This window comes from Oncorhynchus kisutch, linkage group LG12 (assembly GCF_002021735.2).
Source record: "Oncorhynchus kisutch isolate 150728-3 linkage group LG12, Okis_V2, whole genome shotgun sequence".
Classification (NCBI taxonomy): Eukaryota; Metazoa; Chordata; class Actinopteri; order Salmoniformes; family Salmonidae; genus Oncorhynchus; species Oncorhynchus kisutch.
Window position 1 is genome coordinate 43,548,532 of NC_034185.2, and position 21,534 is coordinate 43,570,065.

Consider the following 21,534-nt stretch of genomic DNA (forward strand, 5'->3'; position numbering starts at 1 on the left):
CGCAGCAGCGCCTCTTCAACCTCAGGAGGCTGAAGAAATTCGGCTTGTCACCAAAAGCACTCACAAACTTCTACAGATGCACAATCGAGAGCATCCTGGCGGGCTGTATCACCGCCTGGTATGGCAACTGCACCGCCCTCAACCGTAAGGCTCTCCAGAGGGTAGTGAGGTCTGCACAACGCATCACCGGGGGCAAACTACCTGCCCTCCAGGACACCTACACCACCCGATGCTACAGGAAGGCCATAAAGATAATCAAGGACATCAACCACCCGAGCCACTGCCTGTTCACCCCGCTGTCATCCAGAAGGCGAGGTCAGTACAGGTGCATCAAAGCTGGGACCGAGAGACTGAAAAACAGCTTTTATCTCAAGGCCATCAGACTTTCAGCTGGATCTTCACAACTAGCTATCTAGCTAAACCGCAACCCCGGATGATTACTCCTGGCTAGCGTTTCCACCCACTTAGCTTGAAGCTAGCCCGGCCTGCGCACCTGTGCTACCACCGTAGCATATGTGGGTGAAATTGGTTATGTGGGAGAATTATATACATGATTTGATAACAAAAGAGAAAAGGTACACTTATGGGTTCATTCCCTGTTCTGGTAAAATGCATTTTCTATTGTATAGGGCAGGAAGCAGTTAAAGGCCATAGGGGACACATATATTCTACCATGCCCAGAAACCTCCTCTTATTCTCTGTCCCCAACGCTCTAGGCGACCAGTTTTGATAGCCTTTAGCCGCACCCTCATACTACTCCTTCTCTGTTCCGCGGGTGATGTGGAGGTAAACCCAGGCCCTGCATGTCCCCAGGCACCCTCATTTGTTGACTTCTGTGATCGAAAAAGCCTTGGTTTCATGCATGTCAACATCAGAAGCCTCCTCCCTAAGTTTGTTTTACTCACTGCTTTAGCACACTCTGCTAACCCTGATGTCCTTGCTGTGTCTGAATCCTGGCTCAGGAAGGCCACCAAAAATTCAGAGATTTCCATACCCAACTATACATCTTCCGTCAAGATAGAACTGCCAAAGGGGGAGGAGTTGCAGTTTACTGCAGAGATAGCCTGCAAAGTAATGTCATACTTTCCAGGTCCATACCCAAACAGTTCGAACTACTAATTTTGAAAATTACTCTCTCCAGAAATAAGTCTCTCACGGTTGCCGCCTGCTACCGACCCCCCTCAGCTCCCAGCTGTGCCCTGGACACCATTTGTGAATTGATCGCCCCCCATCTAGCTTCAGAGTTTGTTCTGTTAGGTGACCTAAACTGGGATATGCTTAACACCCCGCCAGTCCTACAATCTAAGCTAGATGCCCTCAATCTCACACAAATCATCAAGGAACCCACCAGGTACAACCCTAACTCTGTAAACAAGGGCACCCTCATAGATGTCATCCCTCCCTCCAAATACACCTCCGCTGTCTTCAACCAGGATCTCAGCGATCACTGCCTCATTGCCTGTATCCGCTACGGAGCCGCAGTCAAACGACCACCCCTCATCACTGTCAAACGCTCCCTAAAACATTTCTGTGAGCAGGCCTTTCTAATCGACCTGGCCCGGGTATCCTGGAAGGACATTGACCTCATCCCGTCAGTTGAGGATGCCTGGTCATTCTTTAAAAGTAACTTCCTCACCATTTTAGATAAGCATGCTCCGTTCAAAAAATGCAGAACTAAGAACAGATACAGCCCTTGGTTCACCCCAGACCTGACTGCCCTCGACCAGCACAAAAACATCCTGTGGCGGACTGCAATAGCATCGAATAGTCCCCGTGATATGCAACTGTTCAGGGAAGTCCGGAACCAATACACGCAGTCAGTCAGGAAAGCTAAGGCCAGCTTCTTCAGGCAGAAGTTTGCATCCTGTAGCTCCAACTCCAAAAAGTTCTGGGACACTGTGAAGTCCATGGAGAACAAGAGCACCTCCTCCCAGCTGCCCACTGCACTGAGGCTAGGTAACACGGTCACCACTGATAAATCCATGATTATCGAAAACTTCAATAAGCATTTCTCAACGGCTGGCCATGCCTTCCGCCTGGCTACTTCAACCTCGGCCAACAGCTCCGCCCCCCCCGCAGCTCCTCGCCCAAGCCTCTCCAGGTTCTCCTTCACCCAAATCCAGATAGCAGATGTTCTGAAAGAGCTGCAAAACCTGGACCCGTACAAATCAGCTGGGCTTGACAATCTGGACCCTCTATTTCTGAAACTATCTGCCACCATTGTCGCAACCCCTATTACCAGCCTGTTCAACCTCTCTTTCATATCGTCTGAGATCCCCAAGGATTGGAAAGCTGCCGCAGTCATCCCCCTCTTCAAAGGGGGAGACACCCTGGACCCAAACTGTTACAGACCTATATCCATCCTGCCCTGCCTATCTAAGGTCTTCGAAAGCCAAGTCAACAAACAGGTCACTGACCATCTCGAATCCCACCGTACCTTCTCCGCTGTGCAATCTGGTTTCCGAGCCGGTCATGGGTGCACCTCAGCCACACTCAAGGTACTAAACGATATCATAACCGCCATCGATAAAAGACAGTACTGTGCAGCCGTCTTCATCGACCTTGCCAAGGCTTTCGACTCTGTCACCATATTCTTATCGGCAGACTCAGGAGCCTCGGTTTTTCGGATGACTGCCTTGCCTGGTTCACCAATTACTTTGCAGACAGAGTTCAGTGTGTCAAATCGGAGGACATGCTGTCCGGTCCTCTGGCAGTCTCTATGGGGGTGCCACAGGGTTCAATTCTCGGGCCGACTCTTTTCTCTGTGTATATCAATGATGTTGCTCTTGCTGCGGGCGATTCCCTGATCCACCTCTACGCAGACGACACCATTCTATATACTTTCGGCCCGTCTTTGGACACTGTGCTATCTAACCTCCAAACAAGCTTCAATGCCATACAACACTCCTTCCGTGGCCTCCAACTGCTCTTAAACGCTAGTAAAACCAAATGCATGCTTTTCAACCGGTCGCTGCCTGCACCCGCATGCCCGACTAGCATCACCACCCTGGATGGTGCCGACCTAGAATATGTGGACGTCTATAAGTACCTAGGTGTCTGGCTAGACTGCAAACTCTCCTTCCAGACTCATATCAAACATCTCCAATCGAAAATCAAATCAAGAGTCGGCTTTCTATTCCGCAACAAAGCCTCCTTCACTCACGCCGCGAAGCTTACCCTAGTAAAACTGACTATCCTACCGATCCTCGACTTCGGCGATGTCATCTACAAAATGGCTTCCAACACTCTACTCAGCAAACTGGATGCAGTCTATCACAGTGCCATCCGTTTTGTCACTAAAGCACCTTATACCACCCACCACTGCGACTTGTATGCTCTAGTCGGCTGGCCCTCGCTACATATTCGTCGCCAGACCCACTGGCTCCAGGTCATCTACAAGTCCATGCTAGGTAAAGCTCCGCCTTATCTCAGCTCACTGGTCACGATGGCAACACCCATCCGTAGCACGCGCTCCAGCAGGTGTATCTCACTGATCATCCCTAAAGCCAACACCTCATTTGGCCGCCTTTCGTTCCAGTACTCTGCTGCCTGTGACTGGAACGAATTGCAAAAATCGCTGAAGTTGGAGACTTTTATCTCCCTCACCAACTTCAAACATCAGCTATCTGAGCAGCTAACCGATCGCTGCAGCTGTACATAGTCTATTGGTAAATAGCCCACCCATTTTCACCTACCTCATCCCCATACTGTTTTTATTTATTTACTTTTCTGCTCTTTTGCACACCAATATCTCTACCTGTACATGACCATCTGATCATTCATCACTCCAGTGTTAATCTGCAAAATTGTAATTATTTGCCTACCTCCTCATGCCTTCTGCACACATTGTATATAGACTCCCCCTTTGTTTTCTACTGTGTTATTGACTTGTTAATTGTTTACTCCATGTGTAACTCTTTGTTGTCTGCTCACACTGCTATGCTTTATATTGGCCAGGTCGCAGTTGCAAATGAGAACTTGTTCTCAACTAGCCTACCTGGTTAAATAAAGGTTAAATAAAAAATTATATTAAATAAAAGTTCACGTGCTCCACAGCCTCTGACTGGGTGTTCCGGGACCTTAAACACCGCTTCACCAAGGCTCCGATCCTGGTTCATCAGGAACCTTCCCGTCAGTTTGTGGTGGAGTCGGATGCTTTGGATGTCGAAGCTGTTCTGTCCCAACGTTCTGCCCTGGACTTTAAGCTGCATCCCTGCGACATCCCTGCACCTTCGCAGTCTATCACAGTGCCATCCTTTTTGTCACCAAAGCCTCATATACTAGCCACCACTGCAACCTGTATGCTCTCGTTGGCTGGCCCTCACTTCATATTCATCGCCAAACACTGGCTCCATCTATAAGTATTTTCTAGGTAAAGCCCCACCTTATCTCAGCTGGGCTGGCGCTCTCACTGGTCACCATAGCAACACTCACCCGTAGCACGCACTCCAGCAGGTATATTTCACTGATCATCCCCAAAGCCAACACTTACTTTGGCCGCATTTCCTTCCAGTTCTCTGCTGCCAATGACTGGAAAGAATTGCAAAAATCACTGAAGCTGGAGACTTATTGTCACGGTCGTCGTTGGAAGTAGACCAAAGTGCAGCGTGATGAGCGTACATTTTCTTTTATTGTGGAATGACGCCAACAAAACAAGAAACAAAATGAACAACCGTGAAGCTTACAGGGCTAAGTGCCAAAAACTAAGTTAACTACCCACACTGAAAGGAGGGAAAAAGGGCTACCTAAGTATGATTCCCAATCAGAGACAACGATAGACAGCTGGCCCTGATTGAGAACCATACCCGGCCAAAACATAGATATAAAGAATCATAGAAAACAAAAAATAGAATGCCCACCCCACATCACACCCTGACCTAACCAAATAGAGAACTAAAATGGCTCTCTAAGGTCAGGGCATGACAGTACCCCTCCACCCCCCCAAAACCTGAACCTACAGGGGAGGGTCCGGGTGGGCATCTATCCACGGTGACGGCTCACTGGAGGCTTCGTGCCATGGATCATCACTAGAGGCTTGGTGCATGGGGCGGGCATCGGATACACTGGGCGGTGGAGACGCACTGGCGGTCTCGAGCACAGAGCTGGCACAACCCATTCTGGCTGGATGCCCACTTCCACCCGGCAAATGCGGGACACTAGCACAGAGCACACCGGCCTGTGAATGCTCACTCGAGACACCGTGCGCCTCACCCCACAACACGGTGCCTGACCAGTCACATGCTCCCCACGGTAAGCATGGGGAGTTGGCTCAGGTCTAAACTCCGACTCCGCCAATCTCCCCGTGTGTCCCCCCCCCCAAAAAAAACATTTTTTGGAGCTGCCTCTCAGGCTTCCGTGACCGGGTCTTGTCCCCTGCATCAGCTGCCAGAGCAGCTTACCAATCACTGTACACAGCCAATCGGTAAATAGCCCATCCAACTACCTCATCCCCATACTGTTATTTATCTTCTTCCTCTTTTGCACCCCAGTATCTCTACGTGCACATGATCATCTGCACATCTATCACTCCAGTGTTAATGCTAAATTAACATCCATCCAGTACCGTTGCCCCACCTCTGGTTTTCTGACCCCGGTCTGCCTTGACCTGTCTATTGCCTGCCCCTGTTTGGAACATTAAACTATTGTTTCTTCGACGTGGTCTGCATCTGGGTCTTCCCTTCATATCTGATAGTTATCACATCTTTATTCATCTTTAAAAAATGTTAGAATTTTTTTTCTCCCACTTTGACAGTGTATTTTGAGTAGATTGTTGACAAAAAATGTCAATTAAATCTATTTTAATTCCACTTTGTAACACAATGTGAAGAAATCCAAGGGGTATGAATACTTTTGCAAGGCACTATAAAAACTATTTATAACAGAAGAACTGCCCTGACATTGCTAATCTGTATAATTTCTTTGCCGATTAAAAAAATTCTGCATCTGGACGACAGCCTTTACTTGACTTAGTTTGTTGTTTATGGTATGTTTTGCTTAAGTAGGTATGCAGCATTGTCAGAGCTAGAACTGCTCATAGAGCAGGAGATGGTTTCTGTAGCTTCAGGCAGCTTGATGCACAAGTACACCTCCTGAACCGGACGCTATAGTTTATTTCATGGCCTTATCATCGATCTATCTCCTTAATGCTAAGAGCCAAGCAGAGCGGCATCAGTCTTTGCTGACTCAAATGGGGATCAAACCCCCAACCTTCCAATATCAGGGCTGACACTAACCACAAGGCAACGTAGTTTGTCTGAGTTGTTCTGCTGAAAGAGTTGATATTCTAGAGGTAATGAGAGAGAATCCCCGGGCTGACCTATTATCTCACTGAGATAATACATCATTTTCCTACAGTGTCCTTTTCTCTCTTGATTGCTACATTAGCCTAATGCAACCGCATTGCACATGTCAGTACAATTAGCCCTCACTTAGTCATTAAGGTTGCCCAGTCTTATTTGTAATGGGCATGGTAACCATATTCTACAAAGAGGATTTTGTACAGTCTATTCAAATCAAATCAAATTTTATTGGTTGTGTACACATATTTGCAGATGTTATCGCAGGTGCAGTAAAATGCTTGTGTTTCTAGCTTCAACAGTGCAGTAATACCTAACAATAGATAATAATAACAATATTACACACATAATGCAGAAAAACTAAGAAATATCAGAATGAGCAATGTCAGAGACTGGAATATGTTTTGTATGGAAACATTATTAAAGTGGCCAGTGTTCAATGACTAGAACACAATATTTACATATATACATATAAAGTGAGGAAAGCAGTATGTAAACATTGTCAGGCGCAGGACAGCAGATATGAGTAATCACCGTATTTTTACTCAAAATATCAAAATACAAAGTAACATCACGAGCACACCATGACAGACCGAAAATACAATAAACAATCACTCACAAATACAACATGGGGAACAGAGGGTTAAATAATAAACAAGTAATTAGTTGTGAAGCCAGGTGTGAAAAAGACAAAGCCAGAACAAATGGAAAATGGATCGGCGGTGGCTAGAAAGCTGGTGACGTCAACTGTCCGGGCCTCCCGAACAAGGAGAGGGACCGACTTTGGCAGAAGTCGTGACAAACATTTTTTAAAGTGACCAGTATTCAATGACTCTATGTACATAGGGCAGCAGTCTCTAAGGTGCAGAGTAGAGTAGCGGGTGGTAACCGGTTGAGAACAGTGACTAAGGTTAGTGGTGAATGTTTAACAGTCTGATGGCCTGGAGGTAGAATTTGTTTCTCAATTTCTTGGTCCCGGGCTTTGATGCACCTGTACTGTCTCCACATTCTAGATGGTAGTGGGGTGAACAGGCCGTCCTTGATGATCTTATTGGCCTTCCTGTGACACCGGGTGCAGTAGATGTCCTGGAGGGCAGGCAATGTGCCCTCAGTGATGCTTTTGGCTGACCGCACAACCCTCTGGAGATCCCTGCGAATGCTGATGTTACAGTTGCAGTACCAGGATGCACGACAGGATGCTCTCAATGGTGCATCTGTAGAAGTTTGTGAGGGTCTTAGGTTCCAAGCCAAATTTCTTCAGCCTCCTGAGGTTGAAGAGGGGCAGGTTGTGAGTGATGTGCACACCGAGGAACTTGAAGCTTTTGACTCTCTCCACTGTGGCCCTGTCGATGTGGATGGGGGCGTGCTTTCTCTACTGTCTCCTGTAGTCCACAATTAGCTCCTTTGTTTTGTTGACGTTGAAGGAGAGGTTATCTTTTTGTCACCACTCCGCCAGGGCTCTCACCTCCTCCCTGTAGGTTGTCTCACTGTTATTGTTATTCAGGCCTAGCACTGATGTGTCGTCAGCAAACTTGATGATTGAATTGGAAACGTGCGTGGCCACGAAGTCATGGGTGAACAGGGAGCACGCACTTCTGTGGAGCCCCCGTATTGAGGATCAGCATGGCGGATATGTTGTTTCCTACCCTTCACTACTTGGGGCAAGCCCGTCAGGAAGTCCAGGACCCAGTTGCACAGGGAGGGGTTCAGAACCAGGGACCTGAGCTTAGTGAAGAGCTTGGAGGGTACTATGGTTTTGAAGACTGAGCTGTAGTCGATGAACAAAATTCTTACATACAGTTGAAGTCAGAAGTTTACATACACTTAGGTTGGAGTCATTAAAACTCATTTTCAACCATTTTCAACCACAAATCAGAAAGGACATCTACTTTGTGCATGACACAAGTAAATATTCCAACAAAACTATAGTTTTGTTTACAGTATCACAATTCCAGTGGGTCAGAAGTTTACTTACACTAAGTTCACTGTACTTTTAAACAGCTTGGAAAATTCAAGAAAATGATGTCATGGCTTTAGAAGCTTCTGATAGTTAAAGGCACATGACAGCCCACTTGGAGTTTGCCAACAGGCACCTAAAGACTCTCAGACCATGAGAAACAATATTCACTGGTTTGATGAAACCGAGATTGAACTATTTGGCCTGAATGCCAAGCGTCACGTCTGGAGGAAACCTGGCACCATCCCTTCGACGAAGAATGGTGGTGGCAGCATCATGCAGTGGGGATGTGCTTCAGCGGCAGGGACTAGGAGAATCATCAGGATTGAGGGAAAGATGAATGGAGCAAAGCACAGAGTTCCTTGATGAAAACCTGCTCCAGAGCTCTCAGGACCTAAGACTGGGGTGAATGTTCATCTCCCAACAGGACAACGATCCTAAGCACACAGCCAAGACAATGCAAGAGTGGCTTTGGGACAAGTCTCTGAATGTTCTTGAGTGGACCAGCCAGAGCCCGGACTTGAACGCAATCGAAAATCTCTGGAGAGGCCTGAAAATAGCTGTGCAGCGATGCTCCACATCCAAAATGACAGAGCCTGAGAGGATCTGTAAGGCAAGCTTGTAGCGTCATACCCAAGAAGACTCGAGGCTGTAATTTCTGCCAAAGGTTCTTCAACAAAGTACTGAGTAAAGGGTCTGAATACTTATTGTTAGTAGAAAAAATAATATCATTTTCAAAATGTTTGTAGTATACATTAAGAGCTCAGTATTTGAATTATTTATTTTATTCAGTCTTTTTGCTAATCTTTATCAATGGTTCCACAATTTGGGAGGTAACTGTATGTGTTGTGTAGGGGATATAGCCAGAGCACTTACTGTTATAAATGTTTAATGTACACACTTAAATGCATCTTATCTTACCTAATTCAGTCACAATGCCATTAGGGTTGTCAATAGATTACATTAGCAGAGGTTATGATATAGAGGTCATATATCAAAAGGATGAGTTGCAAACAAGTCCACAGCCCTAAAGGCTTATACGGAATGGTAGAACTATTACATTTGATCTAAGGTAGTCTAAAAGTATGGAATTGCTTCATCACCTGAGCTGGACCTGCCTCATTGTTTACACTAGCTTCTACAGTATATCCATACAGTCAGATTCCACAGACACTAATTGAGATTCACAGCTACAAAGTCAAATTGGCTACAAAAATGATCTTAATTGAAATCATCTTAATTTAAGGTTAGGGTTAGGCATAAGGTTAGCAGTGCAGTTAAGGTTAGATTTAAAATAAAATTTGATGAAAAGAAATGGTAAATATGGGTGGGGTTTATGACTTAGAAGCTAGTCTAGGAGTTAGACATGCATCTGTCTCTCCTGTAGTTATCCTTCCTTGTCGTCTGTACTGGTGTAGGATCTTAATGTGATCACTCTTTTGTTGCTGGGATTTTTTTCTGCACTGCAGGAAAATCAAATCAAATGTTATTTGTCCAATGTCCCAAATAAAACAGGTGTAGTAGACCTTTACCATGAAATGTTTTCCTACAAACCCTTAATTAAACAACAATTTGGTTCAAGAAATAGAGTTAAGAAAATATTTACTAAATACACTAAAGTAAAAATTAAATAAAGTGCATATGAGCTTCATGATTTACACAAATTCACTGAAAACACGCAATAACAACGGTTATATTAGCAGGCTATTGCACTTTTCATTAAGCATAATTTTGGACAAATAATAGATTCATGCAACATTATAGACTAAACTTTCAAATCCTGTTAGGCCTGCTGTAGGTTTATTTTTCTGCGACAATAGGTTTAAATTAAAATCCTACACCTGTAAATCAACCATATCCTGAACAACTAGGATGGCCCATGAATTTAGTTGTAATCAGGCATCAGACAAAACAAATATATAAGGGCGAGATATTGGAGATCACGAGACATGTACTAAATCATTCAAGAGAGGTCACAAATTGTTTAGTTTAAACATGGAGCTGTAACATAATTGCGGACAGTATTTAGCCTATTTATAAAGGAGAAATGTATCCCGACAAAAAGCAGATATTGCCATGGCAGACACGTGGGTTTATGTGTTGGGGAAAAAAGGGGACAATTTATTTGAGAACATAACTACACTACAATCCTATTTTCAAACAAAAAAACTCTCCTTTCTCCGCTGCACATGTCAAGACTTCAAAAATCACTAGTCTGTCGCACATATGGGCCAACTTTCTCACCTATTGGAGCTTTGAAAGAAAGCTAACTACTGATATTATCATCAACATTTTTTAAATATTTTAATCGACCGTAGCTTGCCTGGAATCCCGGAAATCTTCCTGAATAGCGTTGGATGCGAAATTAGGAAGCCTTTGCGGAAGCATCTGCAGCAGAATCTGCTTATGTCAGGTGTTCTTCTGTCCACTGCTGTAGTCAAGGCACCGAGCGGTGAGATAGAGGTGGATTGCATCGAAGTCACTCTCTGCCATTGTCATACATTTAAAAAAAAATGTTAGCCTCGAAGCATTGGTTATGGATCAATTTGATTATACTCTGTCTCGGTCAAGCCAGTCTAGCTGCACCTAAAAAGGTTTTTCGATGCCCTTCGGGATGCTCGTGCTCCAGGGAGACCATTATTTGTGTCGGGACCTCAAGTGTACCACGGACTATGCCGAATGACATCAACTCACTGTGAGTATTGTCTTCAATTTATTCATCATCACACATAGTTGAAAGGAAAATACAGTTGGCCTATCACATGGAATGTTGAAAAACGTGCAAGCATGAATTGTGTAATGACATGAAGTTTGTAATTGTGTTACAAATGTAGCCTAACCCACTTTTTTTTGTGTCAATGATTTCCTCGTTACAGACTATTTAGACAACTGAAGCTTATTAATAGGTTAATGCTGGTTTCATATTGTCAATATTATGTCGATCTTCCACCAGGAGCATAGTAAATGGATCCCTCGCAGAAATCACAGAGGCCATGTTCTCCCTCATGCCATCTCTGCAGTTGCTGTACGTAGCCACATAATTTACATTTTCAGCAAGTACCTAAGAATATTGTGTTTTTATAGTAACCTATACATGGATGCAGCAATGCAGGCCTACACCACTAACTGTAAATGCAATTCTGATGAGGCTGTGGTCCTGTATGGCTCAGTTGGTAGAGCATGACGCTTGCTAAATCAGGGCTGTGGTTTGAATTCCTGGTGCTACCCAAACGTACAGTGGATGTATGCATGACTAAGTCGCTTTCTGTTAAATGGCATAAATGATTACTATATCAGACAGCGACACATGCAGGGAGTCGTGTCAGACTGAACTGCCTTATTTATGAACAGTATTTCAATGCCTTCGATAGTCTGTTTGGTCATTGTGTCTTGCAGATCGAAGGTCCGTCACTCACTATATGGTCCGTCACTCACTAAATTACTAGATATTAGGATGTAGCCATGAAAATGATTACTACAGTAATCATTTCAATTCTTCACTTGAAACCACACACGCTTTTGCGCGAGTACGAATGCAAGCCCTAACACGCACACAACTCACTGCATCCATGCTGCTAATCTTTTTTTTCTTCATCTTTAATAAGTGTAACCTTTGCCATCCAAATGTTAAAAGTGGAATATGCTATGGAATTTTGGCTAGTATGATCCAAAACGTATCATGTTTTTCTTATTTTCTCAGGCTTCTCAATTCAAATTCATTGACCAACATCAAAGATGATGCATTCTATGGCCTTCCTCATCTTGAATATTTGTGAGTATTTGGTTCAAACTAATTTGGCTTCCTCTCCTCAGTCAACTGTTTTTGCAGAGACTGTATGATTAACAAACATCTGAATTAATCTTCAATGTCTAAACACATTTTAAGGTGGCCTATGGAGCACTAGTGTAATGTGATACCTGTAATTCCCCATAATTCTTTCTTAATTTGTGTCATATAAAACCAAAAGTTGTTAGCTTTAGTAAAATAAGTAACTTGATGTTTTTAAAAGTGAATAACAAGCTCAAAAGACAGCTAGAGTAACATCATTACTCCCTTAATTTATTACATTTGTGATTAACAGATTCATAGAAGGCAACAAGATTGAGACCATCGCCAAAAATGCCCTCAGAGGTCTCCGAGACGTGACTCATTTGTAAGTCTGCTGATACCATTTCTACCATCTCTATTCTACCCAGGGCTGTAACTGCATATGAAGACACCAAGGTCCGGACCTCTGTAATTGTTTAGAATTTAAAAAATAAACAGTACCAGTCAAAAGTTTGGACACACCTACTCATTCAAGGGTTTTTCTTTATTTCTACTATTTTCTACATTGTATAATAATAGTGAAGACATCAAAACAATGAAATAACACATATGGAATCATGTAGTAACCAAAAAAGTGTTAAACAAATAAACATATATTGTATATTTTAGATTATTCAGGGTAGCCACCCTTTGCCTTGATGACAGCTTTGCACACTCTTGGCATTCTCTCAACCAAATTCACCTGGAATTAATTTCAAACAATCTTGAAGGAGTTCCCACATATGCTGAGTACTTGTTGGCCGCTGTTCCTTCACTCTGTGGTCCAACTCATCCCAAATCATCTCAATTGGATTGAGGTCGGGTGATTGTGAAGGCCATGTCATCCGATGCAGCACTCCATCATTCTCCTTCTTGGTCAAATAGCCCTAACACAGCCTGGAGGTGTGTTGGGTCATTGTCCTGTTGAAAAACAAATTATAGTCCCACTAAGCGCAAACCAGATGGGATGGCGTATCGCTGCAGAATGCTGTGGTAGCCATGGTAGCCATGCTGGTTAAGTGTGCCTTGAATACTAAATAAATCAGTTACAGTGTCACCAGCAAAGCACCCCCATCACAACTCCTCCTCCATGCTTCACGGTGGGAACCACACATGGGGAGATCATCCATTCACCTGCTCTGCGTCTCACAAAGACCAGTGGTGGAAAAAGTACCAAATTGTCATACTTGATTAAAAGTATCGATACCTTAATGGAAAGTTACTCAAGTAAAAGTGAAAGTTACTCAAGTAAAAGTGAAATACTACTTGAGTAAAAGTCTAAAAGTATTTGGTGCTAAATATAATTGTAAATGTAAATGTAATTGATAAAATATACTTATGTATGAAAAGTGTAAATAATTTAAAATTCCTTATATTAAGCAAAGCAGACGGCACCCTGTCTGGGTACACTACAACACTCAGACATAATCTACAAATTATGCATTTGTGTTTAGTGAGCATGTCAGATCAGAGGCAGTAGGGATAACCACGTATTATCTTGATAAGTGCGTGAAAGTCCTCAACTGGCAGCTTCATGAAATAGTACACGCAAAACACCAGTCTCAACGTCAACAGTGAAGAGGCGACTCCGGGATGCTGGCCTTCAAGGCAGAGTTCCTCTGTCCAGTGTCTGTGTTCTTTTGCCCATCTTAATATTTTCTTTTTATTGGCCAGTCTGAGATATGGCCTTTTCTTTGCAACTCTGCCTAGAAGGCCAGCATCCCGGAGTCGCCTCCTCACTGTTGACGTTCAGACTGGTGTTTTGTGGGTACTATTTAATGAAGCTGCCAGTTGAGGACTTGTGAGGCGTCTGTTTCTCTAATGTACTTGTCCTCTTGCTCAGTTGTGCACTGGGGCCTCGCACTCCTCTTTCTATTCTGGTTAGAGCCAGTCTGCTCTGTTCTGTGATGGGAGTAGTACATAGCGTATGAGATCTTCAGTTTCTTGGCAATTTCTCGTATGGAATAGCCTTCGTTCCTCAGAACAAGAATAGACTGACGAGTTTCAGAAGAAAGGTCTTTGTTTCTGGCCATTTTCTGGCCTGTAATCGAACCCACAAATGATGATGCTCCTGATACACAACTAGTCTAAAGAAGGTTTTATTAGACAGTTTTATTACTTCTTTAATCAGCACAACAGTTTTCAGCTGTGCTAATATGATTGAAAATGGGTTTTCTGATGATCAATTAGCATTTTAACATGATAACCTTGGATTAGCTAACACAACTTGCCATTGGAACACAGGAGTGATGGTTGCTGATAATGGGCCTCTGTACGCCTATGTAGATATTCCATAAATAAAATCAGCCGTTTCCAGCTACAATAGTCATTTACAACATTAACAATGTCTTCACCGTATTTCTGATACATTTTATGTTATTTTAATGGACAAAAAATTTGCTTTTCTTTCAAAAACAAGGACATTTCTAAGTGACCCCAAACTTTTGAACGGTAGTGTATATATAGAGAGAGATTTTTTAGGACCTCAGTCAAGGTCTCAACTTACTGTTGAGAGTTAGAATAGTAGAATACACAAGGTGCAATTTTGAAACTTAGTTGTGAATTGGCAGTTTTTCTTTTGTTATATGTCACTCACAGACAGTCACTCAATTAGCCCAAGTCAGTTAAAACATTTTTGATTGGTAAATTAGTCTAGTTAGTCTATCCAGCTATATAAAATTGCAGTAATCATGGCCGAATTCCCGACCCGGCCCAGGGCCCTGACTTCCAGGGGGCCCCCGTTGATTTCTTCCACTCAGATATCATATTAGCATGGCATAAGTCATGACAAAATGTGTAGAATTGCAGAAAAGGTGCTTTAAAACTGCAAAGAATTATCCCCATCCCATGACAAAACATTTAGAATTGTAGGAAATTATCTGTAAAACTGCAACCCCCCAAAAATGATTTGTTTTCTTTTTGTTCATAAAATACTTTTTCTGCTTACAAATTCCTTTGTACGCATTCAATTATCGTTTTGAATCCTGGTGCTGAGTTAATGTGAGTTAATGTGTTGCGACTTATTCTATAGCTAATAGGCTATGGCTGAATCTCAAACCAAACACTTGGCCACTAAGTCCTTTATTGAGTGGTGTTGTGTTCGATAGTGATCATTCGTGTTTTGGCCAAAATGAGCATTGGGACAATGCGCACTCCATGTCCCAATTGCCACTTAGCAATATTCAAAAATTCTAAATCCATTTGCGAGAATCACCTCCTGCGATCTGTCTTGTACCATGACTCACTTGCTATGAAACATGGGTACTGAGAACCTGGGGAAGACACAGACGCATACTCGGATAGACAGTGAGAAAGTTGCAACAAAAAAAAGAATCGGCGTTGGATGCCCACTCAATAAAGAAGCTTCCAAAGGGCGCAGTGGAGCCATCAATGACTCAAGACTAGCATTTTTAGATTGACTCAATTGACTTGTAAGTGCTCGAAGTACTCAAGTGTTTGGTTTGAGATTCAGCCTATATGTTTATAGATCAACTTTTTGCTGACCCCCCAACCCCCCCGTCCAAACCTCACTAAACTCAGACAGACCCTGTCTCTGCCATCTCTTCCATCTTTATTGTCTCTCGATCTCTATTCTATTCCATCTTTATAATCTCTACCATCTCTATTTTCTATCATGTCTATCATCTGTACTATTTCTACCATCTCTTCCATTTTTCAATCATTTCTATCGGCGCTATCATTTCACTCTCCCTGATCATCTCTCTGTACCACCTCTGTCATTTCTATCAGATCTATCAATCTCTTATATCTACCATTTCTATTGTCTCTACCATTTCTATAATTTCTATTCTCTACTATCTTTATCATCTCAATCCTCCACCCAAGAATCTCTCTCCATGATGACACATTATTTTTCTCACCGTCTCCTGCCGCACTGTCTCTCGCAGGTCGCTGGCTAACAACAACATGAGGGCTTTGCCAAGGGATCTCTTCCACGATCTTGACTCCCTGCTAGAGCTGTGAGTAAGAAACCCAGCTAGCAATCACTTATAGGACCACAGGTTTCTATGAGGCAGCACTGACACTGCACCAAACATCTCTAATTGACAGTTGGCAACCCGCTCTTATTAGGCTTTTAATGAGATTAAGAGGAAATGGTTGTTATACTCAGCTAGTTCAGTCAGAATGCTGCTTGTGCTTAAAGAGTTAATGGTCAATTTGTGTATATACCTCAATGTTTTGTTTTTAGTAGGTTCAATAAATAAGTGCTTTGTACCGTACACTGGCTAGACAGTGATTTAGAAATGGTGCACAAAATTGTTACTAGGGACAAGCTTAGTCCCGCATGCATATAGGGCGCCATTTTTGTCACAGAACAGAGCACAGATCTGTGAAAAACATTGTAGAGCTCCACATTTATAATATGCAGTGCAATATAATTTGAAAACGTTATTTAATGTTGTGCATAACTGCCAATTGCTCATGCAAAATTTTGCCCGTAATGTGTTGTTGTTTTGGCATTTGAAAAGGTGTATGGGATGTTACGCCTGGTCCAGAGACAACCTTCAGCCCCTTTCCCCTAGGTCCATCTGAAGAGAGATTGGATAGGTGAAATCAACATGATGTTTCATCAAATCTGAAAACCCACAAGGGGCTAAGGAAATGGACTAGGGGTTGTTTTGAAAAAAGTGTTAGAGTTAGGTTTAATCTGATTTTAGGGAAGTAGATAAAGGGCTTCATTGCCACAATCCCAAACTATCCCTTTAATTGGTGTCCAGGAAACTAGCCCCTAGAGTCCAGACATTATTTTCTTGCAGTGTGAGGATACTGGATGGTATACATGTTCCCCATTATTTTAACTCTGAATACCCTAAGCTTTGCCTTTTACTAAGTAATCACATTCTATCTTTTGGTGGATTAGTTTATGTTACTGCATTCATCCTCTGTCACATGTTAGGGATTTGAGAGGCAACATATTTCAGTGTGACTGCGAGAACAAGTGGCTGATGATGTGGCTGAAAAACACCAACGCTACCGTATCGGATGTCAACTGCGCAGGACCCATAGAAATGAAGGGCAAACGCCTGAACGACCTTCCAATCCCGCCAGACGAGTGTATCTCCACGGGTAATTTAACCAGCGCACCTCCACACTCCAGTCAAACATAAATGTCACACCCAACAAATGGATATTATTTCTCCTTTTAAGAATTATAATTTTGGTGTGTGTGTTGAGGGGGAATCAAATATACAGTTATGCATTTTATTTATAGGCACACTTGCCATCTGTGTGATACTGTAATAATACTACACATATACTGTAGTAGCTCTACATACTATGAACCATGTTTGATTTACATATTGTGATACACAAAGGTTTCATGACACACAGTCCTTTCACACCATATGTGTTGTCTGTTCAGCAGTTGATCAGATTTCTTGTAACAACACAAATACCTTTTTAACTCTTGCATGGTAAAATACATTTTACTTTCTGTAATAATGTATTGGACATCATCAGTACTTTGCTATTGAATAATTAACCGGGGCGGCAGGGTAGCCTAGTGGTTAGAGTGTTGGACTAGTAACCGAAAAGTTGCAAGTTCAAATCCCTGAGCTGACAAGGTACAAATCTTTCATTCTGCCCCCGAACAGGCAGTTAACCCACTGTTCTTAGGCCTTCATTGAAAATAAGAATTTGTTCTTAACTGACTTGCCTAAAGGTAAAATATTTTTTTAAATTACCAATATGGACAATGGGGGCTTTAATTCTTCAAATTCAAGTTATATTTATTTACTAATTTGTTGTAGCTTAATTAGAGAGTTGCCAGATTATTGTGGCCTTGTATGGATATCAGGGTCTCCTCTGTACAAATTTTTGTGTTGTGTTCATCATGTTGTGTTCCTTTTCTGCCCCACAGACTTTGTCCGTCATCAGTCCATTCCAACCCAGGCTTTGTCGGCTGACATTTTCTCCCATAAGGAGGACATTTATGTGGCGATGGCTGACCCCAATTACAACAGCTGTGTGGTCATGGAATGGGACCACATTGAAATGAATTTCAGGCCTTTCGATAACATCACAGGTTTGATTTATTTTCGTGTTTGTTTAAAAAAGAAAATAAAAGTTTATTGATTGTAGGCCTATCCTTGTTGTTTAGTTAAATATACTAGAAATCTCACCGTCCATTTTTTTTGTTTTTCAGTTGTACCATACACTGAGTTTACAAAACATTTCCATGCTCTTTCCATGACATAGACTGACCAGGTGAATCCAGGTGAAAGCTATGATCCCTTATTGATATCACCTGTTAAATCCACGTCAATTAGTGTAGATGAAGGGGAGGAGACAAGTTAAAGAAGATTGTTAAGTCTTGACACAATTGAGAGATGGATTGTGTATGTGTACCATTCAGAGGGTAAATGGGCAAGACAAAATATTTAAGTGCCTTTGAAAGGGGTATTGTAGTAGGTGCAAGGCACCCCGGTTTGAGTGTACCAAGAACTGCAACGCTGCTGGGTTTTTCACACTCAACAGTTTCCCGTGTGTATCAAGAATGGTTCACCACCCAAAGGACATCCAGCCAAATTGACACAACTATGGGAGGCATTGGAGTCAACATGCGCCAGCTTCCCTGTGGAATGCTTTCGACACCTTGTAGTCCATGCCCCTACAAATTGAATTTAGGTCCCAACGAATTACGGCAAAGGAGGGTGCAACTCAATATTTTTTCATTTGTAAATTTTTTAAAAATTTGATTTAACCAGGCAAGTCAGTTAAGAACCAATTCTTATTTACAATGACGGCCTACCCCGGGCAAACCTGGACGACGCCCTATGGGACTCCCCAATCACGGCCGGATGTGATGCAGCCTGGATTTGAACCAGAGACTGTAGTGATACCTCTTGCACAGAGATGCAGTGCCTTAGACCGCTGCGCAACTCTAGAGCAAATATTAGGAAGGTGTTCCTAATGTTTTTTACACTCAGTTTACATTTGTTGTTCCACACACAATTCAATAGAAATCACAAATTTGACTGGCCAGGACCTTAAAACAACTTATCTAGTGTGAATGTATATTGGGAAACATACGTTTCAAGTTGAAGTTTTTATTACACTCATATAGCAGTCAATATAAACTGAAATACATCAGCATACAAAATATTAAGATAAGAGTAACAAAATAAAAAGTGTAAGTAAATACATTTTTATAAAAAATGTCCTGCTTCTTAAAGCGGCTCCTTAATCAATGAGCAGAAATATAGGGTGGTTGACCTCTTGTACTGTTCAGTTCTAGACTTTGGTACAGTCAGTTGGTTTTGGCTGCGGGTGTTCCTGCCTGTCACTGTTTTGTCAGGGGGTAGCCAGTCTTTGAATTTAGATTTTAGGAGGCTGACAGCGAAATCCGTGCAGAGTTGTGTCGTTATTTCATCTCAAGTGCCTCAGTATAACGGGAGTATCATCCTAGGATGGTGTAGCATGCTCTTTTCTGAATAATTTCCAGGTCATCAGACTGGGCCTGGGTCAGTGAGCTATTCCATCACATGAGTAGTGGTAGAACTTATAGGACTTGATAATTTGACTATATTTTATTTCATTTTGTTCTCATTAATAATTTCACTATTACTAATTATTTAAATATTACTCCAGGAAAGTCTGTTGTTGGATGCAAGTCTGTTCTGATTGACAACCACGTCTTGGTAATCGTGACTCAACTCTTTGGCGGATCCCACATCTACAAGTTTGATGATCAGCAAAACAAATTCACCAAGTTCCAAACCATTGAGGTCTTCAACATCTCCAAACCCAATGACATTGAGGTGTTCCAAATAGCCAGCGAGTGGTACTTTATCATTGTGGACAGCTCCAAGGCAGGCCTATCTACTCTGTACAAGTGGAACGACCAAACGGACCGGAACGAGACCGGTTTCTACTCCTACCAGTTCCTCCACGAGTGGTTCCGAGATACGGACGCAGAGTTCGTCGAGCTAGACGGGAAGTCCCACCTCATCTTGGCCAGTCGCTCTCAGGCGCCCGTCATTTACCTGTGGAACAAGAGCAGCCAGAAGTTCCAGCTGCACAACGAAATCCTAAATGTTGACGACGTAGTGGCGGTCAAAGCCTTCCGGGTGGACGAGGAGCTCTACCTGGCCATGACGTGCTACATCGGTGACTCCAAAGTCCTCAAGTGGACCAGCAAGCAGTTCACTGAGGTGCAGGCCCTGCCTTCTCGTGGCGCCATGGTCCTCCAGCCGTTTTCATTCAAGGACAGGCACTACTTGGCCCTGGGAAGTGATTACTCCTTCACACAGATCTACTTGTGGGATGAGGAGATCAAAATGTTCTCTAAGTTCAAGGATATCTATGTGCAGTCTCCACGTTCTTTCAATGTGGTGTCCACTGACCGGCGTAATTTTTTATTTTCCTCCAGCTTCAAAGGGAAAACTATGGTCTTTGAGCATGTTATTGTCGACATAAGCCTGTGAAATTAGAAAGCTTTTATTTGTGCCTAACACCATCAAATGATTGTTTCTGACACATTTATACCCGTTGCCATGAGTAGTAAATTATTTATTTATTTCATGAAAGATCTTTTTAATTTGCAATGAACTATGGTTTAGACAGTCTCTGCAAAACTATGAATTTCTCTTTGTTTACATTTGTTAACATTTTGTTATTGAATGTAATGATAGATTGGTAAAATGATTTCCCTGTTAAGTTTGAAACCAAAATAATCATATTAAAGCAATGACAATATGTGAAATGTAACCCGCATGCTGAACAATTGGCTGCCAATACCTGCAATGGTCTTGTACAGTGACTTATCAGGGATATGATTATAGCAACTGCACAGTATTTACAGCTAGCTGTTAAACATTAACAACTATTATACCTTTACTGAACATAACGAATAACGGAACTGAAATTGATGATGGCCAGCTATATGGTGGAACAGTGCCTGGCTAATAGCAAAACAGAATGTCAATAATGTAGTATGAATTCCTATGCAAGATAATGATACATATCTTTCTGTATATTTAATGCTGTACTTTATTATTATGCTTTATTACATGCTGTACTACATTAGTACAGTTAGCTAGAACTTCATTTATATAATACACATATATTCCTTGTCTTTAGTGTCATGACCTTGCTGCCTTTACCTTCAACATGTTAACTATGCCCTACTACAGTATGTTACCTCTGTACAATGTTGATGTTCTGAACAAATGGTGTTTTCAGCCACATCTATCTATGTACTGTATATAAGTTAGACATAAAGAACATTAATTGAATGTAGATTCCATTTGGCTTTAAGAAGATCCTTGTGAAATAATTGTTCTCCATTTATTATTTAACATTTGTGGATTTAAAATGCAATAGAATTAAAGCATCTGACAGGAAATATACTGCACTGTTGTTTTTGTTCCCATTATTCTGTACAGCATACCTAGCACTTACAAATGCTGAGAATTTGTCTGTGTGGCAATGATAAAGTGCCCAAGATGGCA

The 21,534-nt window shown here is 42.3% G+C and overlaps 1 protein-coding gene across 1 annotated transcript; it reads left to right on the forward strand.

Annotated features, from left to right (window-relative positions):
- Nucleotides 1-10,640: 10,640 nt before the first annotated feature.
- Nucleotides 10,641-21,437, forward strand: LOC109900328 (leucine-rich repeat LGI family member 2). The gene is made up of 8 exons (XM_020496019.2): nucleotides 10,641-10,948; nucleotides 11,207-11,278; nucleotides 11,954-12,025; nucleotides 12,336-12,407; nucleotides 15,970-16,041; nucleotides 16,980-17,149; nucleotides 17,943-18,107; nucleotides 19,673-21,437. The coding sequence occupies exons 1-8, from the start codon at nucleotides 10,767-10,769 to the stop codon at nucleotides 20,506-20,508; spliced, it is 1,641 nt and encodes a 546-aa protein (XP_020351608.1). The 5' UTR covers nucleotides 10,641-10,766; the 3' UTR covers nucleotides 20,509-21,437.
- The last annotated feature ends 97 nt before the right edge of the window (nucleotides 21,438-21,534 follow it).